The following is a 26,386-nucleotide window of genomic DNA, read 5'->3' on the forward strand; positions in this document are numbered from 1 at the left end:
ATTGCATGAGATGGGATGTAGTGAAATTCCCTATTATCCACTCAATTGACTTATAAGAATCAAACTGACAAAAATTAAGTTTGTGATTAAAAATTACAGATATTAATAGCACCACTAACTGTATCAGAATAGTGTGCATAGGGAAAGCTTTCAAGCTCACAGAGGCAGATACAAGTTTTCCAAAATCTTAATTTTTGCTTAAGGTACAAATTTTATTATGGGCAACAAAAGCTCCCAGTTATTTTCCTTGAATTAAAAAGCTTTCTTCCTTCACTTACAAGACAAATTTTGGAAAATAGTCAAATCTGAAGAATCATAGTTTTCTTCATTTTCCCTTCAATTAAAAATAGGTAATTCATGCAGAAAGAGACTAGTATGTTCACAGACCAAAGCACAGCGCTGTTCCGCATGGCAAACATTCGACTTTGGTGTGTGATGGAAAGGTTTATGTGTCTACCCATTTCATTACACACAATGTTAAACAGTCACCATACTCACTGCTCAGGTTTGGAGAAGGTTCATTGTTTTTTACTATTCAACCAAAGGTATTAGTTGAACTTGGTTTTCCCTTAACTCTTTACCACTAACCTTTTTATGTTTTCCTGTGAGTAATGGTTAAACAGAATATTCTGACCGCTGGACCGTTTAGAGCTATTGCCTTGCTCGGTGGAACTGTACCATAGCTTTTGTCCCTCCTCTCCCAGGTCCACTTGCACCATCAGTACAAATATCAACTCAGAAAGAGGTAGATAATATATCAGTATCGTGAAAGGCATGGTTTTAACCCTTTCTCTCCCTTCATTTGTCTTGGGGTCCCCAGGCACAGGTGAAGGACAGGCTGAGAAGTGCTGGCTTAGGCTTTTTGGCTCGGTAAATCTTTTTATCTTTTTCACTTAAAAAAATCATTATAGGAAATTTCAATATATTTTTTCTTTGTTTTTATGCAGTGCATTGGACTGGATAACCTAGATTACCATCTGAATGCTCAGAAATTCAAATCCATTTGATCCTTTTTTAAAAACATCTTCCCCATCATTCCAGCCAAACCTTGTTGCTTATTTATCCCACTCTGCCCTTCCAATATTTCATGTATTTCGTGTTTTGTAGTTATAATTCTGAGGTCAAATAGACAGTATTTATTTGAATATTAGTGGTAAATGAGTGCTGGAGGGCACAGACAGGGCGCACTCTCCCCAGGGGCATCTTGCATTTGCTTTTTGCCTCCTCCATCTGTGCCTCTCGTCCCCTGCGGGGCCGGCTTCAGTGCAGGCTTGGGACCCACCCTGGCACCCGTTCTGGACCCAACGTCAGTCTCCTCCTTGGCTTATGGATCACAATTCAAATTTCATTTTTTTCTCCTTGTCATTTCTTTAAACATGAAACAACTGTACTGCACATGTTAACTCCTTTCTTTCTCTTCAGCGATCTATTCATCCCTCATGGTGGGCTGTGAGAGAGTGAGCCTGTGTGCCCTGTGCTTTTCCATTTCCTGTGTGCTTCTGGCAGTGGAGATCTTCATTATTTTCACGGCATTTACTCTTTGCTAAAACTACTTTAAAAAAAATGTGTCTGTGTATCGTCTGTTTCTTCGATCAGGATGCAAACTCAAAAAGGGTGGAGAATTATCCTGTGTTCTTTACTGGATCTCAAGTCCAGAGCACCATGTGAAGCATGGTTTCCCAAGAAATGTGTAGCAAACGGATAGATTGGTAAGCGCAACTTCTATGTGTTGTTAAGGTGATTTGCGAAACTACTGTTCAGCTGTGTCCTCCTACCCAGAGCCTAGACTCTCAGCTTGCTCCTGGAGCCTCCTGGGTGTGTGACTTCTCTATGTCCCCTCTGACACCTCAGCTGTAGCCATGACCCTTTCTTCTGAGTGGGGTAAGTGTATCCTTAACAGTAAAAGTGCTCTACTCAGCTCATCCAGCTGGTAGACCTGGAGAACATGAACAAAGGCCTATCCCTGCATCTCCCATAGATCTTAGGGAGCAGATCCTTCCCTGATTAACATTAATCCCAAACTAGGAAAATACACAGGACCGAAGATCTGGTATTCTTTTGAAGGTCAAGCAGATTTCCAGGTCAAAATATGAGTCCAACAGAAAAAAAGAAATTGTAAAGAGTTGGCTCTGACTCTTTTAAAGAAATTGTTTTGGAAACAACTCTTTACAATTTCTTTAAATGTCTGACCACTGACGAGGTTTGTTCCTATTTCTAAACTCTGGTTGGAGAATTTGAGCTAGGTAGGAGCCTAATGGATGCCATTCAAAATGAGTAGTACTTCTCCAATCTGTGAAGCATGGCATTTAAGCAAATAACAACCTTTCACTGCTGGATTCTGGTACAGAGATCCACACCCACCTCTCGTTCCTCCTGTAAAAGCTCCTGACAAATGTGACTCATTTTATATCTGTGTCAGATGAGCAACACCTTGGTATGGTTTGTGTGCCTTTGACAGCTTTGGCTTTTCCTTATGTTGTCAAATCGGATACTTTTGTAAGGATAAATATTTCTTACTAGTCTCTATACAGTTAAAACGCATAATACATCCATCGGCAGCCATTTTGTTTTTCTTTTTTAACATTTTCTTTAGAAATCACTTCTATGTTAGGGCACCCATCAGATAACCCACATTTTGACACCCACATTAATATCAAAAGAGACCATTAAATGAACAGTGTTCTTATGGAGAAGAATGAAGGCCTATTGAATGGCGGAATAATTTAGATTGCACACTCTAAAACATCACCTCTGATGATGAGGGAGGGCAGCCTCAGACGCTGGAGGACTTAGCTCCGCCCTGAAGGGGCACGGGCCCTGGTGCTATGGTCACCCCGGCTGGGTCTCTCTGAGCTGCGAGTGCCTGCTCCTGGATGATGAGGTGAATAGCAAAGCAGACGAGGGAGCTGGCCTTCCCTCCAGGACCCACTCAGCTGCTGTGAGGCTGAGGAAGCCTTTTGTAAGACTGGGAGGAGAGTGGAGGAGGCAAGAGAAGAGAGCTGGAAGGCTGTGCAGAAACTGAATCCTCTGAACAGGGCACAGGACGGTGCAGCAGTTGGTGACTGGAGACTTGGTCTTGCCAGGAGGCACGCAGTGTGCATAAAGGTGATATTTGGAGAAAGAAGCAAGCAACTAGTGCAGAGGAGAGGACCTGCCAGGGTTGGTGACAGAACTACCCAGGATGCACTTGTTCCCCTCTCTTCCTGGCCCAGAGAGCTCCTAGAACCGGACCTGCAGTCTGTCTTGTAGGCGTTCAACAAGCAGGGGCTGCCACATGGGTCACTTGATGGCCTCAGTCCTACTTTGGAGGTGTGGCAAATGCAGTGAGCTTCCGCGTGAGAAACCCCCCCCCCCCCCGTTATTTCTTCCTAGTGGCAGGTTACAGACGAAGGATTTAACCTCCATGGATCCCATGTTCGAATCTCCACAGCGGAGGGGACGTCCATCCTGTCCCTCTAGGTACTGCACACATTGAAAAGTGAGGAACTGAGGAACGCAGCATGATGATGTGTCATCAAGTAAAGAGCACTCAGGTTGGCGATAGTGCCGACCATGATGACACAGCCGCTAACTGCCTCAGAAATCCTGTCTACCTGGCAGAGAGCTGAGGTTTCGCTGAGAATCTCATGCTGAGTGACACGTTCTCACAGGAAGCCATGAGGTCAGCGTTTCCAGGGGAGGGAGCGGAACTGAGGAGAGAGGAAGCCCAGCAGGCGGTGAGGCCAGTCAGCGGTTCTTCTGGTCTCTTCTTTCTCCCATGCAGCCTCTCATGCTTACGTGCCAGTATTCATTGAGCTTTTGCTCTAAGGCAGACGCTACTCAATGCACTCTGTATATTTTACTTCATTTAATCCTCACTACACCACTCAGAGGGAAAATGAAATATTGTTATCATCACTTTGCAGTGGAGGAAATCACATTTTCACTGTCATTACCATATTCATTGTGCAGAAGGCCAGCCCCAGCCTTCCCAGTGCTTGGCCCAAGTGGCTCACAGAGGGCTGGGGGAGCTCACCACTGGCTGCAGCCCCAGGAGAGTGCTATTTATGGCTCGGCCCGGCCCACAGAGCCTGGCACCCAGCTCCTGGCCGACTGCGCCCTGGAATTCCTGGCACCGCCTCTGTTCTCCTCCTCCTCCACTGCTCTTCTCCCCCAGTAACGGTTGTGTTCAGTTTGTGTTGAGCTCAGGCACAAGCAAGCATGGCCCAAGCCTCAAGCAGGGCCCAGACTGGCTCCTGAAATGCAGCTAGAGGCTCTGGTCTGCCAGGCTGCAGAAAGAGGCCCAAAGTGAGTCGCCCAGGCAGGGGCCTGCAGCCCGCCCAGGAGGGTTGGTTAGGGCTTGCTGTTCAGTTTGAGGAGGCTCACTTCCTTCCCCTTTCTGCAGCCTGCTGGGCCCCAGGGAGCTGGTAACCCGGGAACTGAGGCACGGGGGAGAGGCCTCCGGAGCCTGTTGGGTTGCCAGCCTGGCTGTCAGCTGGCTGGGCCCTCCTCGGGGTGTGAGCAGGTAGGCCAGGCTGCACGTTCGCGGTTGCTGGGGTGCGGGCGGCTGTGGGTGGCTTGCAGACTGACTGATGCACACGGAGGCTGACAGTCAGGCAGCTCAGGGTTGGTTTTTTCTTCTTCTTCCTGTCTTTTTTTCTCTTTCGTTTTTTCTTCTAATCTGTAGAAGGCAAAGAAATCCTCCTCTGCATCTTTGAGGTGACTATTTTTGAAAAGTTCTCAAGAGATGAACTATGTGCTGTCTCCACTGTTCAGTGTTAGTGGTTCTCCAAGGCTTTGTGACTAATAATTCTTTTTTGTTGTTGTTTTTTGTTTTTTGGTATGGGGGATCGACCTTGGGACCTTGGGCTTGTGAGGCAGGCGGCGGAACCACTGAGCTAGATCCCAGGCCCTGTAACTAATAATTCTTAACCAAGGGCCCGAAGTTCTGAGAAAGCTTGGAAACCAGCCTTGCTGATTTCCATCTGGAAGCATGTGCAGGCCCAGAGAATCCTGGATCACCTGGAGACTGAATGTTAGTTTTTGCATCCAAACTTCAAGTTCCATCCTGATGTTTGCTAGTACTAGATCTACACTTGCTTTACAAAATCCACCCTGAGGATCAGTATAGGACACTGGGTGAGGTTGACCAGACCCACAGCCATTAGCATGCACTCTGTGATTACAATTCCTGCTTCAAACACGTGCCCGAGACTCATATCAGACTAATCAGGGTCATATTTAAAATCAAATTATTGAAGAAGACAGGAAATATTTTTCTTTAATTTGCAAATAAACATGCAATACTAGAATTTTAAAAATTAATCTTATAGGCAAAGTCTGTGTGAAAATGGAATTAATGCTAAAGGATTTGGAGGAAAAAAGAAAAGGACAGATCTAAGTGATTGATGCCAGCTGGGCTCCTGGATCCTAAGGCTGGTTCTATGCCTGAATCTTTTCATCCTATGAAGCAATAAGCTCTTTTTGTGCTGCAGTAAGTTCATAATGCCTTTACTGCCACAGGAAAACATTGCTTTTCTATTGGGGCAATGTTGCTATCAGGGGACATTTGACAATGTCTGGAGATAATTTTGGTTGTTACCATGGGGAAGGAGTTTTGTATCTGATGGACCTGTCTCAGGAATCCTGCTAAATGTCTTAAAATGAAAGTATAACTCCCCACAACAAATAATTATCTGGCCCCAAATATCCACACTGCTGATGTTGACAAACATCACCAATAGGAGACCATAAGCAGGCTGTCTCTCCCACTCTGCCTCTGCAGGGGGCATTTCGACTTACCATGGATAAGGTGAAATGAGGTGAGACTTGGTGGGGATCTGGGAAGTGGTGAATTGCATCAACTCAAACTAAACTGGAACCCTTTCCCATCATTGCCCTGTCTCATTCAGCTCTTTGTCCTGTGGTGTTTCTTGCTCTTCTACAGTACTGTGACCAGACCCTTGTTCAGAAATAATCTCATCTCAGAACCCCTGTTACCACTGGGAAAATTCCATACTGTTTGGAATTGGTGTTTGGGTCCAAAGGAAGGCTTACCATGTGTGTGGGTGTGTGTGGACCTGTGTGGTCATGTGTGTGTGTGTGTCTGTAGGGGGCTTTCCTTTGCCTCCCATCATCAATCAACACTGTTCTACTTTTTAACATACACAAAAGTATTTTCTTTGTCTTGTGCAAAATTCTATGCGCCAGTGCAGCTTCAATCATTGATGGCTCCACTCCCATCAGTGGCCAGGTTGAGCCTCCTTGTGTGCAGGGATTTCAGAGTTTGTGCTCCTGGGCTTTCACAGCCAGCTGTCTTCTCCTTCGGTTACTTTTGGGACATGGAGCAGAGAGGTGGATGCTCACTTTCTGATCCCAAACAGAGAGTCGTGGGGAGGAATGGTAGGGATCAGATACTTTGTCATCTCCCTAATTTTCCCATAGAATATCTGAAATCAATCATCTTCCCACCACAGAAATTGCTTTTCTGATTTACAGATAATTTATAGAAACTCCAGAAATAAAGTGATTACTTCCCTGAGGCATGGTGCTAATAAATGACAAACTCTAGGCTCCAACCCAGTTGAATTTGATGCCCTCCAAAGACTGCTTTCATAACCACAATGGTGAAGTAACTTCTTGGGCGTGTTGGGTTTTGTTCAGAGGTGACCTTCTGCTATTACATGGTGAGCAGGTTTTTCTCCCCACTTATAAATCTCGATATAATTGTTGAGGAAGAGACTGACGGAAAGGCAGTCAACACCACTTGGTACTACATCTTCTCTCTGTGCGACTGATTTATTAAATGAGCTGGGCTTGGGAGAGTACAGTCAGGAAGCAACTTCAAATTTTGTCCTATCTACCCTTTAATTTTTACTCCATGGACTTATTATCACACCATATTGTTTAAATATTGTCACAAAACAAAGCACCCCAAAGTTTAGCAGCTTAAAGTTACAATTTTTTTTTATGTCCCAGAGTTTCTGAAAGTCCAGATCTAAGGATGACTTAGATGGGTGGCTCTGGCTCCAGGACCCAAACTGGGCTGCAATCACAAAGCCAGCCAGACATGCAGTTGTCTGAAGACTTGAATGGGGCTGGACTCTCACTGCCAAGGTGGGTCGCTACTGTGTCTCTAGGTCCAAGTCCCCAGTTCCTCACCATTGGAACCCACAGAGTTGCTTGAGCATCCTCATGGCATGGTAGGCAGCTTCTGTCAGGGTGCGTTATACAAGCTTAAAAGTGAAGAGATATAGCATCTTGTATGACTCCGTCTTACAGCATCCCCTCCGCCATATTGTACTCCTTACAAAGGAGTCCTTAAATTTAACTCATACACACGAGGAGGGGAAACGAACTCTACCACTTGAAGAAAGCCATATCAAAGCATTTGTGGATACACTTTAAAGCTGCAGCAAATGATTCTCTGAATAAATTCCCAGGCATGAATCATAACTTTTCTGGCCGGTCTCAGGTAGTAAAAGTACCTGGTCCAATCTAACACAAATTCTTAATCAATTTTAAGCTTCTCATTTCCCTGTCTTGGGCTTGCTCACTGAAGGGAAGGAAGAATTTGGTTGAGTGTGCCTTTTTCCATGCTAATATAGGAGGACCCTCTAGAATCAGGCACCTGTGGGGTGGGACAGGAGATGGCAAAGGCACACAGTGGTTTGTTGATGTCTGGGTTTAACCATGTCCAGGTTGGAGGATTTTCTTATTTGGCTCTTTTTGGGTTCCCGAAGGTTTCTTCTTGTAAGAGTTTCTCCTCTTGAAGATAAAGCAAGATTTTCTTTGTAGGTTCACTTATTACTTTCTCCTCAGCATCTGTCTTCCCCTATCTGAGCCGCTTCCAAGACCTTGAGTGTTTTCTTAAAACTCTCATTTAACTTCGGAGGAGAAAAAAAAATCCTTTGTTCCCAGCATCAACAGTGATGTTTTTCTACTGATAACATTTACATCTAGCAAAATAGGAAACCTCTTCCAAGTAATCCTTGCTTTATGTCCAACCTTATACCTTCAACCTCAGAGTTTGATGAACTAAAGATTAAAACATCTAATTGGCATCTTTAACATATCCAATTTTGAGGCCTGCCGCCGATAATATTATTTTCAATGTGTTGATGCCTTTATAGAACTTTTAAAGAGCAGAAAAAATATACACTTAAGATTTTATTACATCTTCATGAGCTGACTAATAATTAGTCAGATCTTGAGCTCTTGAGAATTAACTGAGATAATTTTTCTCCTTGAAGTGGAGCTGAGAAATCTTATCTCCATGGTCAAGAGCAGCAAAACTTTGGATCCATGACTCCTAATAAAATTAATAATTTTAGATTCATATTTGATTGTGGCTATACATCTGGTTGGGGAAGTAGAAAATAACCCATAGAATACCTTCAGCTGCATTTTCACCAGCATGGAGATGTCTTGGCAAAGAGGATCATCTTTCTGAAGAGCCCTATAGACTCTTTGGAAATGTTATGTAGTCACACACATTTATTATTGATACAACACATAGCCCTCTGGCCTGGCACGGCTTTGCCTGACAAAGCCCCGTTACTTCACTTGTTATATTTACTTCTCAGAAGGAAATAACTTTGCAGGTTGACATGGAAAGACAGCCATAGATTCAAAATTCTTTCAATTCTTGGAAATTTAATTCCACCATTCCTCTGAGATATGGGGCCAGATGCATGATTTCTGGACAGAAATGTGTATGTTTCTTTCTGTGTTAAAATGCCTCAGTGCTCTCTTTGAGGGCTTTTATAGCACTTTCATCTCCATACTACAGACATCCCTGTACTTGGCTTACATTCCTAATGGAATATGTACTCCTCGGTTTACATACTGGTTTGTGTTACTCTCCTCCTACTCCCCGCCGCCAGAAACGCAGTAAAAGGTTTAGAGTGGTCACTTTGATCACACATTAACTTTTGTAAACGAATTGACAAATGAATAAAGAGATGGAGCATTGGAGAACTAAAGACTGAAATATTCTCAGCAAACTCATTGACAAAACCACACACTCCCTTCCTAGAGAGCCAGTCCTTCTCCTCCTTAACCCGGCTCCATGAAGCTGCTGACAGGTCACGGATGATTAAAGCAAGGATGACGAGCTACCTCACAGTGGGCCCCACAGACTCAAATTTAGTGATTGACCAAGTATCAGCAGTGCTGATGTTGCTGGTTGATAGAAGGATGAAGGATGGACACAAGGAAGAGCAGAGACAGGCATTGCTTAGCCCTGGGGAGAACGGCTTAGTTTTATTTTCATGGTCTAGAAAGAATGTATTTTTATTTGCTCATCTCTCAGTTCATTTCTCAATAATACTCTATCCCCCCTTTTTATTGCTTAAGACATTTTAAGTATTTGCAAAGTATTTCACATTCTGTATAATTTTGAGCAATTTCTTCCCATTTCACAATATGTTTTATTCTTTTTGGTCTTTATTTTCACTTTCAGTTTCTTACACCAGAGAGACAATGCAATATTTACACATATGTGCTTGATATATTTCACTTAGGAGCATGTTCTCAAGATGCATCCATTTACCTAGGAATGTCTCAAGTTTATCCTTCTTTATGGATGAATAGTACTCCATCATGTAAAAAAAACACATCTTTTTTATTTATTCATCAATTGATGGGCATTTCTGATTGTTTCCAAGCTTTAGCTATTACAAACTGTGTCGCTATAAACATGGATGTGGATATATCACTGTGGTATGATGCTTTTAATTCTTTCAGGAATATACCCAGCAGGGGAATAGCTGGGTCAAGTGGGACCTCTAGTCCTTCTTAATCACTGGTCCCGATGGCTTGTCAGTTTCTGGTTCCAGGCCCTGCATTTCTACTCTCAGGTTGTTGAAACCTCTTGAGCAGATCTGAATGTGGCTTCTTCCTTTCGTCTATCTTGTCTCAGGTCAAATATCACTTTCTTCTTGAAGTCTTCCCTTTAATAAGGGAAAACCTTCACACTCATCACCCCCAGTAACTCTGCTTGTTTTTCTTCCCACTATTTAGCACAGGATGAGATTGGCCTGTTTGCATTTCCGTTTTACTTGTGCATTATCAGAACTCCTTAGTAGAACTCACCGTGTGACAACAGGACCTCCTCCATTTGGGTCATTCCTCTCTTCCCAACACTATAGAACAGTGTTTGTGCGCTGGAGGGCTGAATGAGAGGCTTTTAAATAAATAAGATGTAACAAGTGCTCCCAGTCACCTCTGCCATCTGAGGCAGCTCCTTTTATTCCAACCATGAGTGTCAACATCTAGGCACCACAACTGTTGGTGACATCATCCCACGAATTGGTGAGATGTGTCCCGATGACTGTCCACTTCATTTTCCTCCAGCAGAACCCTATAAAGGGATCTTACTCATCTCTGTCCACACCTGGCTTGTTATGTGTTCAACCTTTTCATGTTCAACCCACTCACAGTGTTAATTTCTATGTTAATCCCCATCTGTAGACTATAGGCAAAGGTTTCCACATTTCTCTTCATTATTTTGTACTTGTCTTCTTCAAGTAGCTCTGCCAGTGATGGTGCTGAGGATACTCACTTCTCTCAGCCTGAAGCCTCTTTAAGGTCACCGTCAAGAATAAAGCGTCATGTAGAGTGTGAGTGCAGTGCTGTCCTGTTCAATGTGGAAAATCTAGGGGAGGTTCAGGGAGATGCATCCAAGTACATGTCCCCTCTGGGAAGGAAATGAAAAATCCTTCTTTGGAAAGGTCTTCCAGAAACCCAAAGCCCTCAGAGTCCTGTGCTGTGGAAGTTTGCCCTGTGACTCACCTGTAGAGTATATTTGGCTCTATTGATCTCGTATTGGCAGGAAGAGGCCTACACAGCTCAGGAGTGAGGTGTGGGATGCATTGTTCAGTTCTGAGGTGCAGAGCGTGTGGGGGCTATGTGTGGTGCACAGCAGGCTCGGATGAGTCATGTGTCTGTGAGGAATGCTCCTTTGAGTCTGCTGCCTGGGTTTGCAGCCTTCTTCCACTCCTGACCACCTCTCCAACAGCTCAGACTCCCAGCCGCAGCTGAGCATGTCCAGACTCCCAAGGCCTGAGACAATGAGTCAAGCCCCAAAGACCACCAGAGGCAGAGTATGGTGCTCATGTTGTCACCTTGTCAGGCCAAAAGAGGAAAAAGCGTTCCAGAAAAGTGGGTTTCTGGCATGAAACGGACTTGGATTTGAAACTCAACTTCACTTCCCAGCCATGGGACTGTGGACAGGGTCCTTTACTTCCCTGTGGACATTAATGTCTCTGCGTCACAGTATTACAGGGCTGCAGTGGCCACTGGTGAGTTGCTTACACAGAACGTGGTCACAGTGCTGACTTGGTGTGGTAAGCACCCCTGCTCTTCCCCGATCCATGATTTCCTTGCTAGTAATGAGAACAACACTAACATTTCAATTTCGTGAGCACTGTAATCTCTGTGTTTTTAGAATGCGCAGGGCCAGTTGTCTTTCCTATCAGTAGATTCCTGTGCCTGTCTGTTTCTGAGCCTCTCATGAGACTAAGCCAAGCTGTGAGGCAGTGTTTGGCCTGCAGAGTTAGGTCCTGAAGCCTCCTAAGGGGCCCTGGGGGAGCCCTGCACTTGGCCTGGTTCTATCTTCCGGTCTCCATCAGGGACCTTAGGACAGGTGCCCAGGTGCCGGCCGGCATCTCCACCAACCCTGCCATGCCCAGCTCTAGGCTTGGGTTCATGAAGACGATTTTCTGCATTTTGTTGAAGTTTTGTAATTGGGTTTTATGTACAGACAACCAAATTTGATTTTTTATTTATTGAAATTTAAAAAGTTGAAGCAACCGGCCCAGCATAAAATCTTATGCTAATAAGTGAAGCATCGATTTGAATTCATGCCTTGAATAATAAAACATAAAATTGGGATGGCATTCCTAAATCCTTCCCCAGCATTTGATCTGGCATTTCTATCGTAGGCATTTGTTCTGACTTCTTATTCTTTTGTAAAATCCTCTTGATACTCTCCTAGACGTAACTATAGGAAATATGTGTAGTCCAATGGTAATCTTGGCATCAACCAGCTATATGATCATGGCACACTTATTTAACTTCTCTAAGTATTTAAAATTTTTCATGGTTTAACTCTTGGCACAGTGGCTCATGTCTGTAATTCCAGCTACTAGGGATCCTGAGGGAGAAGGATTACAAATTTGAGGCCAGTCTGGTCAACTTAGCAAGACTCTATCTCAAGAAAAATAAAAATAATTGCAAATGTAGCTCAGCACTCCTTGGGGTCAGCCGAGAGTGGGGGGCGGGGAGAAAAAAGAAGGAAGGAAGGGAGAGAGAGAGGAGAAAAGAAAAACAAAGTCATGATTCCAGTAAGTAACCTCAACAATCTCTAAACTTTTATTTTTAATTGACTATGACTTTGGAGGGGCAGTTTAGCAGATTTCTAACTATCTAATTAGAAAATCATTGAATTTTTATTTAGGTAGCTCCATCTTGTGTATCTAGTAAGTAGTTAATAAATATTAGTTAATGATTATGGTAGGATCAGGACATCATTTTTTTTTTTTTTGCTCTGTTTTCTTTTGGGTCATTGACTTCTTATCCTTTGTATTTGCATCTGAAGTTAACATCTCATCAGGTGGTTTAGAGGAGATGACTGCATTGAGGCCAAAGACCATTGCTTCCAAAGTGTTTAGCTCACTTCAGCCATAGCAGAAGCAAAGGGAGCAAATCAAAGGCCCTAAAAAAGTCACATTGGCAGAAAAAAGAAAAAATACAAACTGTGCTTTGGGTGATTTAATACATGTGGCATGTAGATTCAGAAAAATAATGTTCAAATACCAAACAGCAAACCAAAGCAACTTTTTTAGAAAGAAGAAAGCAAGATGGTAGACCAAGGGGTTGAGGTACATTTAGGAAAAGTAAGTGGCCTGAGCCTTAAAGAGTATTCAAAGAAGGCTCGAACAGCAGTGCAAGGATCACATGGTCTGCTGTGAATGATCAAACTGAGTTGAATGGTGAAGGAAGTAGAAGTGCTTCTATTTAAGGAGAAATTTTTTTTCCTGATAGATCACAGAGAGAAACAGCCTTGGAACTTGCCAGTAGTCGTAAGGGTGCAATAGGACAGGTCCTCCGTGCAGTCATTGTAGCAGATGTAAAGTCTGAGCTTCTTAAAATACAGGGTGGTTCTAGCAACATGGGCTAAAAAAAAATGGATGGATATTATCAGCTTAGTCTCTTTCCAAGGTCTTTCTCTAGTTAGCTTGCTGACACTTCTGAGACTCCATTTGTCCATCTGAAAATGGAGCGCGTGCCTTGTGGGGAGGATTTGCACTATGTACAAATTCTATATGTAAACAGTGCCTTGGGCTATGCCTGATATATAGTACTTTCCCAATGAATATCAGTTCTTCCAGTAACAAAGGGTAAATTCTCTTCTCTTCTAATGTAGGCTTCAATTTTATTTGCTTTGAGTCTATTATTACTAGGATCCAATTTCTGTATAAGAAGAACCTGGAAGGAGGGAACACTTTGTGTACTTCTGTGATGAAACTTGCACTAAATAATACAATGTATTTCTTTCCTCACAGCATTTGCAGTCTGCTTGTATCATGCCTATATGAAGTCTGTCTTTTTCAAACACTTCGCTGCTTCTTTAGTGAGACTCTCTTGATCTATTTTGGGGGGACCAGATTGGGTTAGATAAGTGGTCCAGACACTATTTCTTCAGGGTGAACATGTTTATTGTACTATTGAAGGAGGGAAAGTAAATCACCTTCCAGCCGCACCATGGACACTCTGGATTTAATTTAAAAGGTGGTGGGAGAGCAGAGAACTCTGGCTGCGTTTCTTGGTTACACTGTAGCTCCACAAAGTGATTTCCTCATTTTTGTTTTCTCGATGATTGCCATTCTGGCCTAAAGATGATGAACATGTTGTCATGTATTTATTGTCCATTTGTGCTGCTTTGTGCCTCTTTAGTACGTCTTAGCGCTAATGTTGCTTGGGGTTCCCGGTGGAATTCAATTGGCACATCTGTTGTGGACACTTGTGCAGTAGCCATTCCTGAATCTTGGAAACAATTGTAATACATTTGTAAATGTGGAGAAAGTAGAAGGGGAGGTATAAAGGAGTTTGTGGGTTTTTTTAAATCTAGTCTTCCATATACTTCAGATTCTTCCAAGAGAACAACTCTATACTGCAAAGTTTTTGATTGTGGTGACCTGTGTTTTATCAGGGGATTTGGACTTTCTACGTGGTTTAACAAAAGAAAGCCAAAGCTAGGCATGGTGGTGCATACCTGTAACCCCAGCATTTTACAGGGAGGCTAAAGCAGGAGGATCACAAGTTCTAGCCTAGCCTGGGAAAATTAGTGACTTAGTGAGGATCTGTCTCTAAAGAAATTTTTATAGGAGCTGGAGATGTACCTCAGTGCAAAATCCCTGGGTTTAATCACGAGTACAAAACAAACAAACAAATAAATAAATAAATAAAGGAAGGAAGGAAGGAAGGAAGGAAGAAGATGAAGAAGAAAGCCAAGAGGCATTTTATACTCACAGCCTTGATGTTTTAAGATTACTTTTGTGCCGAGTTCTTTTGTTATTTAGATTTTTTAAAAATGTGAAACACATTACCTCCTTCTGTGCACTAACCTCTACCTTTATCCCCTGCCTCTGCCCGTTTCCCAGAGCATTCTACTGCAGTGACCAGGGCCCGGGCGTCCACCAGAGCAGAGTGCAGGGATGGGGGAATGACACTATTCCAGGAGAGAGGTAAATAAATAAGATCATTCCAGCTGGTGGAACATGATTCCAAACATAATACAGGACGACAAGAGAGTGACAAGGACAAGAAGACGCTGGTGTTTACTGGATGGTCAGGGAAGGTAGTCTGATGGGGAAACTTGAAACTAATTAAGGCTCTCATAATGAGAAGGAGCTGAAGGCAAGATGACGAAAGGTAAAGGTGTTTCAAGAGTTGACCAAAGAAAGGAAAAGAACTTGATGGAAAAGGAATTCGGTCTGCCCAAGAAACAGAATGCTGGCTCAAGGGTGAGCTGGGAGAGGGGAATGTGAGCTGTCAGTGACACCCACTCTCTTAAATAAGATTTGTTTCACAGAAGAATACTCAGGACTGTGGCTGGAGCCAAGGATCTCACTTCTGGACCATGGGCTCGCCACATTAGAATAATCCAATCCTCAGGCCGTTAAAGAACTTTGGGGATGGAGCCTAGCAATCTATGTTTCTAAAGAATCTTCCCAAATTATTCTGCCATGTATCTTGTGATAGCTAGTGCCTGTGAGGGCTTTGCAGAGACCCATAGTGCTCAGCCTTTGAAAGTGATACAGAGATAGGTCCGCTGTGAGGTTCAGTTAGTAAAGAACTTAGATGCTCTTTAAGGACATAAGCTATCCTCCAGGGTCAGTGGAGTCCTACAGAAACTACAGAATGAAATGCAGTCAGGAGGCACTGTGCCTAGGAATCACCACCACCACGCTAGAGTAGAAGTTAACAGTCGTCAGAGGCTGCCAGTCCTTGGACCACTGTCATGAAGAGACACTTCTACAAGTCATGATGGTGCAGATCCCCACTAGCTCTTTGGGATCCCCCAATAAGAAGAAAACTTCCTGTGGCTTTGAGATGCTGAAGATCTGGGGCTTCTCACAGATGGTTATGTCATGGGGTCAGTAGGCATTTCTGCTTTATTGGAATGGGAGTATGTTCGAATTGCATTTTGTTGGATAATTTCATAATAAAATGAATAACTACGGAGTCTATTTCAGATTTCTTCAGATTTGATTGCTGGGGAACTAGAGACCGCTAGTTGTTTGATGCACTCTTAAATAAGGGGGAAAGGTGGCAATTCCAGAGGCTGTGGAATTCCTAGGGATGGGTTTTTCCTAACCAGAAAATCCAGGAAATTAACTCCATCTTTGTATTCTTGGTTTATAGCTTGAGGAGAGAGCATCACACCTCCTGGAGATAGAGTCACAGTCTGTGTTCCTTTTCTTTTCTTTTCTTTTTTGGTGCCGGGGATGGAACTCAGATCCTTCCGCTTGCTCAGCAGGCGGCGAAACCACTGAGCCGAATCCCTGGCCCCCCTTTTCTTTTTATAATTTTATTTTGTGGTACATTTTAGGTATACAGTATAATGACATTCATCATTGGAAATTTGCACCTTTACATAATCTCTCTTGGTTCTTACTTTTCCCCCTTCCCCTGCCCTCCCTTCAACCTCTCTATCCCTCCCTATTTACAAAGACTTTGTTTCCATTTTTTCGTTTTCTCATATTAATTCCCTTCCTTTTTTTCCTTTCCCCGACCCCTCCCACTTTCCCTTCCCCTTTGCCCCTTTTCTTCCTATTTCGCATTATCTATTATACCTTTTAGTCCTTATTTAGTCCTCCTTTTTGATGGCTGTTGCTACATAGTGTCACACACTGAGTCTTTTACAAGAACAGGAATTTTTTAAAAAGAAAGAAATTTAAACAGTCCTGAAAGTGAGAAGGACAAATTCAGGCTGTTGTCAGAGTCATACTCTATGAAAACTCAAAGGGCAGCTCTCTCCTTGTTTTATACTAGCTTCTGCAGGTAATTCTTGGCTCTTCTTGGCTCTGCACATACTAAACCAATCTCTTCTTCATTATCCACCAGGATTCTGCTCCATGAATGCCTCTGTGGCTCTACTGATACTTCTCACAAGGACACCAATCAGTGGATTCAGGCCCACTGCGACTTGTGTGATCTCATTTTCACTTAATTACCTATGTCTGCAAAGATCCTGTTTCCAAAGAAGGCCACATTCAGAGGTTCCACTTTGGCATGGATTTCTGGAGACCTATTCAACACATTAGGTAGGCAATGGTAAAAAGATGCATTTCCTTTCTGCTGGAAGGAAAACACAAATAGACAACTGAAAATTAGACTAATTAAGGACACATTAGCCATTAAAACTTTAAGCATTTGCAAAGTCCATTTGATAAAACAAATGGTTAATGCTGCTGCACAAATTATATAAATGCAGCAAATCTGGTTCTCTTGGATTCCAGTACCAGAATTTAAGACTGATATCTTGAGAAAGCTATGATAGGGGAGAACTAGATACCCAACTTTCTCACTGGGTCTCTCTCATCAGCCTTTGCGCTAAATCAAAGCGCCAGAAATTGATAAAGATGTTGATTGGGGAATGGAAAAACATAACCTACAATTGTCCATAGAATATTGAAACCAATTAATTGATGAAATTGGTTGGCCTTCTTTTAGTGAGATTTAAAAGGATGGATTATAAGATGGGGCTTTCAAAGTGTGATCAAAGGACCCAAGAAATTTTCAAAGTTGGGAATAATTTGATGGTAAGTTTTACATAAGTCTCAGTATTCCTGGAATTACTCTGTTCATATTCTGATTGCTCAAATAAAAATCTTATTGTCATAACTTTGGAAAAATATTGAGTTTATTGATGTTCATATTAGCCGTAAGATAGATAACTATAATGGCTCAATTGAAAGGATTCAGTACAGTAGCTAAAAAGAACATCCCCACCCCATGGTTCTGTAGATTGGTGGAAAAATCTATGTGAGAATTTTGTTTTTCGATCAGGAAAGGCTCTTTTGGAACAAAATTATGCAAAGACCGAATATACTTACCCACTAGGATGTAAGACTCAGAGACTAGGGTTGTAGCAGAGGCAGAAGTAGGAGGGAAATTAATAAGGCTTGACAATTTATTTAATAGGTAAACATCTTTTTAAAAAATCCGATCTGCAAACAAATTCCTTTAACTGTACTGGAAATGCAAAGAGAAATTCTTTGACTCATTTGGTATGGATGATGTAAATTCTTTGATAATTTCTTCTGAGCATGTTTTTATGGGCATGTCTGCTTCAATGTTAGCAATCTCTGTGACCCTCAGAGTATGACTGTTTACAGGCCTGGAAAGCTGAAGGAGATAAGATAAGAGGCTATTTTCACTCTTGAAGATTTCAAAATTGGAGATGTAGTTTATTTCTGAAAATAAGAAAACACTTTCTGTGTAGTTAGTCTTTCATCACAGTAAACGGTTTCCCCGGGAGATCCCAGCCCGCGTCACCCCACCTCCAGCCCAAGTGTGAAGCCTTCTCACTCTGCATCCCCTGCTCTCCCTGTCTCCTGTCTCCTCCTCACCCCTCTGACCCAGGCTCTCAGGCAGTAGATCAAGGGTCACAGAGCCGAAACAGGCAAATGTGCAGTGTCTGCGACATGTCCTCAGCGGAAGCTCCCTTACTGTAATATTCCTTCAGAGAAGGAGAACATGTTTGAAAGCAGCTCCCAAACCTCAGAGCAATCTTCCTGCTGCTTCGGGAAGATCTATGTGCCTTCAGCAGTTGAGCCCCAGCAGCAGACACAGCACAAAGAGAGGGCAGGATCTATGTTCTTCTTTAACCTGCAGCTGAATTTTATTTTAGGGCAAGTGTAATTCTTTTCTGCATCCGGAACTGCGGGCTGATGTTAATTTGTGCAGTTAAAGCATGGTGCGAGCTAATGATTTCTTCGTGTCAGGATGATATTCCCCTCTCCCTTCTGGTAACTCAGGGTTATGTGGATCAATCGCATGCATTAGGGTGTTTAACTCTCCTTTGACGTAGACATTTTTGGCTACTAGAACACAGCAGATGTTGTGGCAAAAGGAATGATGGGTGATATTGGCCTCTGATTTGCATATAACGATGAACTTTTGTAGACAAAAATATAAGAGTAAAAACAAGAATAGGAAGAGATACTTACCGGGATACTGAAAATAATTAAATGTGAATGTCCATTCATGATTGTTTTGGCTACAACTGTTTCTTAATCTTCTTGAGTTTAAATTTTAAGTAGCGAATACCCAAAATGATGAGTCCTTTTTCACCTGAAGAGTTACCTAGATTATATTTTTATGCTATGAAATTTAGGCTGTGTCTTTCTTGGAGGCTATCCACATATACAGGAAAATAATAGTCAATATGACAAGAACTGCAGCCCACTCCCAACCTTCTTCTTTTGTTTTCATCCCGACCTTCTATTAAACCCTTATATTAGTGCCATTTCATTCATCTGAGGTAATTAATGTTGCATCGATGTATAGGCTCTTTCCCAGTTTGGCTTATGAGTTAGATAAAGCAATTGCTCATTTTACTTGCTATAGCTGTGTGCATGTAGGATGTATTTTTAGAATCTGTATGGAGAAATCTATATTGTAGGATCTTGCCAAATTCGTAATTGCAAACAGAAGATTCATGTCAACAGAATAAACAATGTTGCTGCTACCAAAGTGAACTAAATGGTTGTTTTGCATATCTTTCCAACATTCTTGTATAAGTAGTGTATGGGAATATAAGTAGCTGTGGGCTACTAGAGTTCTTTGCTCAAATTAAAACATAGGTTCCCAACTGAATGCTATTGTTATGAACTGAAAGTCTAATTTGGAGACAGTTTCCCTTCTAATCCTTCCAAACTTGTACTGTTTATGTCCGGAGAGGCAGGGAGACCTAACTCTCCATTTTGGTCCAAGCAGATTTTGAGTTCATTTCTGGCTGCCAGTAACTGGCTTCCAGGATGGATGAAGCTCTCCCATCCATGCCACACGTTTGGATCTCAGCCCTTCTGGTGCTTTCCTTGCCTGTTTGCTGTACTCTCCATGGAAACAAGCTCACAGGGTCAGTTAAGGCTCAGGACTCATTCATTTTTTTCAGAAAATTAAATATTTACTATGTACTGGACTGGACTGAGTAGCACTGCCTCCCAATTCACATCCACCTAGACCCTGAGAATATGAACTAACTTGAAAATAAAGTCTTTGCATCTAATTAGTTAAAATGAGACATTTCCTGTTAGGGAAGGATCTAAATCCTGTGAGAGTGGTGTCCTCATAGGAAGGAAAGGAATGTTGGACACACACACACACCCCACAGAAGACATATGGTGGTGAACACAGAGATTAGGGCTGAAGCTATAGCCAGCACAGGCCAAGGACAGCCAAGCCATCAGGCTCAGGAAGAGGTGAGCACAAGTCCCCTCTGAGTCTCTGGAGGGTGCAAGGCTCTGCAACATCTTGGCTTGGGAACCCTGACTTCGAAAAGTGTGAGAATGAATTTCTGTGGCTTTAAGTTCTCTGGTGTGTAACACTTTGTTGGGGCCCAGTGAGCTGATGCGTATACCCAGTACGGGCCCCAGTCATACCAGGGACCAGGTATGCTGCAGGGAACACAGCTGGGGAGCTCATAATCATTGTTTGGAAGTGTGAAAGCACAGTGCAAGGTAATATCGAAGTTGCTGTGTGCATGTGTGTGTGTGTGTGTGTGTGTGTGTGTGTGTGTGTGTGTGTTGCTGGGGGCCTTTGCTCTAAGCTACATCCTGAACCCTTTTTAAAAGTTTTTATTGTCGGGTTCCTCAAAGGAATTACATTGCTCAGGCTGGGGTCACACTTGTGATCCTCTTGTCTCAGCCTCCCAGAGTGCTGGGATTATAGGTGTGCACCACCTCAACATTTCTTGGATGGTTATTTTTTATTATTTCTAAAAGCTTTACATATCTTCATATGTTTAACTTTTTATAACAACCTTGGATGGTGGAATAGTTATCTCCATTTAAGGAAAGTGAAATTCAGTTAATCAACTCTGCTCTGGTAGGCTGGATCCTCCAAAGACACCCAGTGTTTAGATACAAGATCTCCCCAAAGTGTCACATATTGTGGAAGGTGATTCGTAAGGATTGGGGGATGGTGGCTGGATCTGGGAGATGCTGACTCCTCAGCGGAGTAAAACCCACTGATGAGTTTATTGGCTGTGAGGAGGTGGGGCTTGGTTGGGAGAAATCACTGGTCCGTGGCCTGAGGCTGTGGTCTTGTCCCCAGTTCCTCTTCTCTCTGCTTCCTGGCTCCCACGGCGTGAGCAGCTCCCCCCCCCACCCCCAGGCCCTTCTGCCATTCTGTTTCTGCCTTGGAGACAACTGACCATGGACTCAGACTCCCAAACCATGAGCCAAGTCGGTCCTCTCCTCTTTAAGTTAGAGGTGTCTGGCATTCCCAGTGACTGGAGATTGACTGAGGCACCCAGGTTCCCATTCCTGAAACCCGCGACTCCTGTCTTCAACAGAACAAGGGTCTCTGCAGACGTGTCCAGGTTTAGGATCTTGAAACACACAAATTACCCTGAATTACTTGGGTGAGCCCGGGGTAGCCACAGACATTCTTACAAAAGGAAGACAGAGAATGTGCTTCTAGGACAGGAGTGGACGTGTGGAAGGGTGTGGAGATTGGAGTGATGTGGCCATGAGCCAAGGGATGCCCACAGCCACCAGAAGGTGGAAGAGGCAAGGAACAGCTTCTCTCTGAGTCTCCAGAAGGAACCTGCTGTGCCCTGCCCTTAAATTTATCCTTAGTATTTATTTCTAACTTCTGGCCCCCACACCTGTAAAAGAATACATCTCTGCTGTTTTAAACTGTTGTGTTTGTGGTAATTTCTACAGCAGCATAGGAAACTAATATAATTCCCAAGGAAAAGTCAGTAAGTGGAAGAGCTGGGATTTAAATCCAGCTGGCTCCAATGTCTATGCTTAGCTACTAAATCTATTCCCTCTCAAAATAAAGAAGTTGGAATCATCCACTACTGTTTGCTGGGAGAGGGTGGTTTGGAGCCATAGACACAGGTATGGGTTTCACCCTAGAATCCAGACTGTCTATTCATCACGCTGCTTGTCTTACTCTATCCCTCGGTCTCTGCAGGCGCCTGTGGTTATGACCCCCACAGAATGGGTCAGGATCCCAAAGCATCCAGTGAACCAATGCTCAGCTCAGTAGCCCTTATCACTGTCAAGACTTGAACTGACAGAATCACTCCTGCACATAGCACTTGGTTGAAATTTCTGGGGAGCTTACTCTGGAATTACTCTTCTTGAAAGCACATATTCTGCTTTCATTGTCCACTAAAGGACAATGAGGGATATTTAAGCACCATATTGCTTTAAATTTCAGAGTGCATTTCTGTCTTTTTGTTTTTGTTTTTGAGACAGGGTCTTGTTATGTAGTTCACTATGTAGCCCAGGCTGGCCTCGAACTTGTGAAGATCCTCCTGCCTCAGCCTCCCAAGTTCTGGGATTACAGTTGTGCACCACCACACCCGGCTGCATTTTTGTCTTGTTTCAGTATACAAATCCATGCCATTGATTCTGGGTCGGTCGGATTCCACATCATCTGCCAGACTTTGCCATTTGCTCTCACATCCTGCTCCCTCCTGTCCCCCGTCTGCTCTGAACCTCAGAAGGCAACCTTTGCTGTTTCCCAGACTCATTGGTTCTCTGGCTGCTGGCAACGTTCAGGCAGCGAAGGCCTTGGGAACAGCTCCGGGTTCAGAGGAGGATCACAGGCTGCCCCTTCCCTCACCCCTGTGCTCCCCAGGACATCTCTGCCCCAGGCTGGTGCTCCTCTGCCCTTGCGCATCTTTCTTTCTATAAAGCCACTTTTTCTTCTCTTCCCTTGTCCGTGGCTGACATCATAGCCCCTCAGCAATATTTTCCTTTGTATTTCCATGCTCAGCGTGGCTGTCCGGTGTTTTCAATCTTGGGGCTGCCGCCTGTCTCCTAGTTTGGTCTCAGTTCATCCTGGACCATTCTGACCAGCTCAGGGCATTCAAATCCTCCTTGTGAATGGTGCTACTGCTTTGCCACCTGGGATGTGACAAGTACCCACTTCCTTCTCCCAAGCCCAGCCCAAACTATGATTTTTACTCCCACGCCCTCCGCATAGCAGGCGCCCAGCCATTCTTTGTGTGAGTGCCTGGACTCTGCTTTTCCATCCACCACTGTGAAGAACTCCCTCTGCTACTCTTCTTGTTCTGTTGAAGCCTGTGTGTCCCCTTCTGTATTTTGTTACCATGCTGCCCCTGTTTCTCTTGGTACAAGATAGGTGAGAACCACTTTCTCTCCTTCCATCCTCACTCTTGAATTCATTCTGCTCTCGAAACTTATGGATACTGGTTTTGGACACGGTGACCACGCACTGTCGCTCTGGCCATAAATCTGCACAGTGAGTACCACCTGCCCTTGTTGGCACCACAGCACCCTGCAGGCGTGCCAACCCCACATCTCCTCATATCCAGGTGTTCTGTGCCCTTACTCAATGCTGATCAACTCCCTGTCCCCAGAGCTGCTCACAACCCTGGGCCCTGGGGAACCCCAAGGAGCTGAATGCAGTGGAAAGAGGCTGATGCCGACTGGTGACTCCATTACCGCTTTCCACTTTAGTAGGAAGACAAAATTGGAGAGTTGGGGAAAATCCTGGATGACCGACAGTTCCTTAGGGTAATAAGAAAACTAGAATAAAGTCAACAATTCTTTATAGTTTCAAATGGATGTAGGAAGGCCCATTCCATCAGAATACCAGCAGCCCAAGATGCCTGGCCGAGGGTCTTGCCGCCCGAATCCAGTCATCTGTGAGAACATTTCGTTCATTCCCCAGCCCCGGTGCCCAGACATTCATTTTCTAGATCATACTCCAGAGCCAAACTGCTGCCCGCCCCTCCGGCTCTGGGCCAGATCTCCACTTTCTGGGGGCAGAGCACTTGGAGAACAGAGGAGCTGGATTAACCTTTCACACTGTACAGGCATTTAGTAGAGATGCAAGTGATAATTAAATGGAAGTGTGTTCAAAGTGGGTTAATTGGGACTGGAGTCAGGAGATAGGAAAGAGAAGAGAGCCACTTAATCAGTAAATATAGTTTTTAAATTTTTAATAGCTTCTGCTGTTTGTTTATACCCTTAGCTGAGGGTCATTTTGGACTAGAAATAAGACGTTTTTTTAATTGGCAGAGATGCAACATTTACAATCTCAATTCTGGTTCCTTTCTCCTGCTGCTCTGAGAAGCATTTTATAAATGAGGCCCTTCATATGTCCAGGGCACATACCTGCCGTCTGCCCAGCTGCCCGAGGAAGGCATGCAGTGCTTCCATCTGCTGCTCCCAGGCGGGCTGATGCCTGCAGCCCTCAGCCGGCCCTGGCTCCAGCCTACATCCTCTGTCCGGCTGCCTAACAAGAAGCAGGTGTGTAAGGAGAAGGCTCCCAGAGGGGCTTTCGCAGGGCATGGCTGAGTGGGTGAAGTCAGTGCTTCCAGGAGGCTGAAGAAACCCACACTGTAATAAGGAGCAAAGGTGTGGACCTTCCAGTAGGGCCGGCTCTGCATGTGGGGCTTTGAGTCTGGGAACTGTGTGTGAAACCTGATCGAGGAGCAATGTGGCCTTGGGGGAGTCACATAAAGAAACCAAACTACCTCCAAGTTGCTCCCGAAGGACAATATTCTTTCAGGATGGAAACATCTTCTCTGCACCAGGGTCCAGAGGAGCTGAGGATAAGGAAGCCGAGGACAGGTGCTGGCATGGGGTCGTGGCTGGTGGCTGGGAGGGCATGGGCTCACACACCCGTGGGCCCACAGGTGGGCTTCACATGCCCCTTTCCACTCCCGAACGGGATAAGGAAGTCTTATCTGAACCAGGGATTGTCGCTGACTCTATAATGAGCCAAACATTCCTCTGGTGATAGGAGATGTCATCACATTAGAATATCCTCTTTCTCTGTTTGTTGAAAAAAAAAAACAACTAACTTTTCTCACCTAGAAACAAAACAACAAAAGCCAGGCATGGTGGTGCACATTTGTAATCACAGCCCTTGGGAGGCTGAGGCAGGAGGATTGAAACTTCCAGGCCAGCCTGGACTACATAGTGAGACCCCGTTCAAAAAGTAAAAGAGGCAGGAGGATGAAGGGAGGAAGAAAGGAGCAACCTTAGTCCTGTGATTAGAGTAACTTGTGAAAATTTAAGACAGGAAGCAAAAAGGGAAGAAAGGAAAGAAGGAAGGAAGGGCAGAGAGCCATAACTGAAAATCAGGGTGGGTGGAAGGGCGTGGACGGGTGTTTCTCCGGTCAGGTCACAGGAATCCTGAGCCCCCAGACTTGCCCTCTTTCCGGTAGATGTTTAAATTAGCGGGCCTCCGGTAAGGGCTGGGTGTTCTCTGTACATGCAGCTCCTGAGAGGATTTACAAGCTGAAACTGACCTTGCTGACTTCACTCAGGGCCAGCACAAGTCCTGCATCGAGGGTGACTCAGGAAAGGTTGAAACAGTGGCCACATCTGGTGGTCACTGCCTCATGCCAAGCTGAGCATCCTTGCCTTGGTGGAAAGCCCTTGGGCAGTGTACAGATTACACAACAGCACGCGGTGATCAGTGATCAGTGATCCTGGCCTTACTCTTCCCCGCTTGGCCTTTAGCTTAACAAATATATCAGCGCCCTGGATTGGCACCAAATGTGAACTAGCTTCACACTAAAGGGTGGCCGATTAGAAAGGTTTTGTGATTAAGGATGGAGTAGCAACGTATCTGGGTAAATGGCTGTCGTCCACGAGACCTTGATCTTCTCATTCTCCCAGCCCTGCTTGCCTCTGCATGGGGTTCTAGTCACCACTGCGGTCTGGTTGCTTCTGTGGGTTGAAGCCGTGATCTCCTATAGCTCTCACATGGCTCTGTTTAGGAAAGAACAGTTACAGTGCCCTGAGCACTCCACACTACGGTTCTCGCACTAAATCAGATGCTTTCCTAGGTCCATGGTGGCCCAGGTGCTGAGTGTTCCAGGGACAAGGACACTTCCACTCACTTGCTTGGACACAGAGGAAAGAAACCTTTCCTTCTCCACCCCTGGGTGGTAGAAGATGATTTCTCCTCCAGAGACATAAAAACAACAGGTGCTCATCAGACAGAATCTTAAATTCAAGCTGGTTGGCATCCAACTTCTCAAGTGTTGTAAGAACCTTCAACTCATTCTAATAAACCATAAGAGCCCGAAGCAAATAATTAAAACATCGGTGAATCAATGCAGTCTTTTACTGTGGGAAAGTGTGGGAGAAGCCAAGTGTTTTTTTTTTTTAATTCTTTTATTGGTACATTGTAGGTATACAACACAATTACATTTCTCATTGGGAATTGTACCTTTACATAATGCATCTTGGTTCTTATTTTGTCCCCATTCCTAGCCCTCCCTTCACTCCCTCCACCCTTCCCTATTTACAAAGACTTTATTTCCATTTTTTCCATTTCTCATCATTTTTCCTTTCCCTTCTTTCCTTTCCCCTGCCCCTCCCACTACCCCTACCCCTTTGGACCTTTTCTTCCTATTTGACATTATGGATTATTCATTCTAATCATTGGTACATTTTAGGTATACAATAGAATGACATTCATCATTGGAAATTTGCACCTTTACATAGTTGCTCTTGGTTCTTATTTTTCACCCTTGCCCAGCCCTCCCTTCAACCCCTCCATCCCTCCCTATTGACAAAGATTTTGTTCCTATTTTTTCATTTTTTCATATTAATCCCATTCCCTTCTTTCCTTTCCCCTACCCCTCCCACTTCCTTCCCCTTTGCCCCTT

At 44.0% G+C, this 26,386-nt stretch overlaps 1 protein-coding gene across 3 annotated transcripts; it reads left to right on the forward strand.

Annotated features, from left to right (window-relative positions):
- Positions 1–4,109: 4,109 nt before the first annotated feature.
- On the forward strand, positions 4,110–26,021 carry LOC110350537 (uncharacterized). 3 transcript variants are annotated; one of them, XR_015451404.1, is made up of 5 exons: positions 4,110–4,287; positions 4,385–4,504; positions 14,646–14,729; positions 16,612–16,811; positions 25,559–26,021. XR_015451404.1 is itself a non-coding variant. In XM_087211507.1 (4 exons), exons 1-4 carry the CDS (start codon positions 4,241–4,243, stop codon positions 16,715–16,717), a joined length of 357 nt encoding a protein of 118 aa, XP_087067633.1. In that variant the 5' UTR covers positions 4,110–4,240; the 3' UTR covers positions 16,718–19,306. The 3 variants fall into 3 exon arrangements, 1 of the variants encoding a protein (XP_087067633.1); XR_015451405.1 differs by lacking the exon at positions 25,559–26,021 and adding an exon at positions 6,958–7,095 and having other exon boundaries at positions 4,110–4,504; positions 16,612–19,306; XM_087211507.1 differs by lacking the exon at positions 25,559–26,021 and having other exon boundaries at positions 16,612–19,306.
- The last annotated feature ends 365 nt before the right edge of the window (positions 26,022–26,386 follow it).

This window comes from Heterocephalus glaber, unplaced genomic scaffold (assembly GCF_053883595.1).
Source record: "Heterocephalus glaber isolate CG9 unplaced genomic scaffold, H.glaber_assembly_v1.0 deba00001428, whole genome shotgun sequence".
Taxonomy (NCBI): Eukaryota; Metazoa; Chordata; class Mammalia; order Rodentia; family Bathyergidae; genus Heterocephalus; species Heterocephalus glaber.

Bases quoted from the DNA above. Each gene is read 5' to 3' on its own strand.
- LOC110350537 (XM_087211507.1), top strand. From the start codon at position 4,241: ATGCAGCTAGAGGCTCTGGTCTGCCAGGCTGCAGAAAGAGGCCCAAA. The intron at 4,288-4,384 runs GTGAGTCGCCCA...CCCTTTCTGCAG, and splicing joins GCTGCAGAAAGAGGCCCAAA to CCTGCTGGGCCCCAGGGAGC. The intron at 14,730-16,611 runs GTAAATAAATAA...ATTATCCACCAG, and splicing joins GACACTATTCCAGGAGAGAG to GATTCTGCTCCATGAATGCC.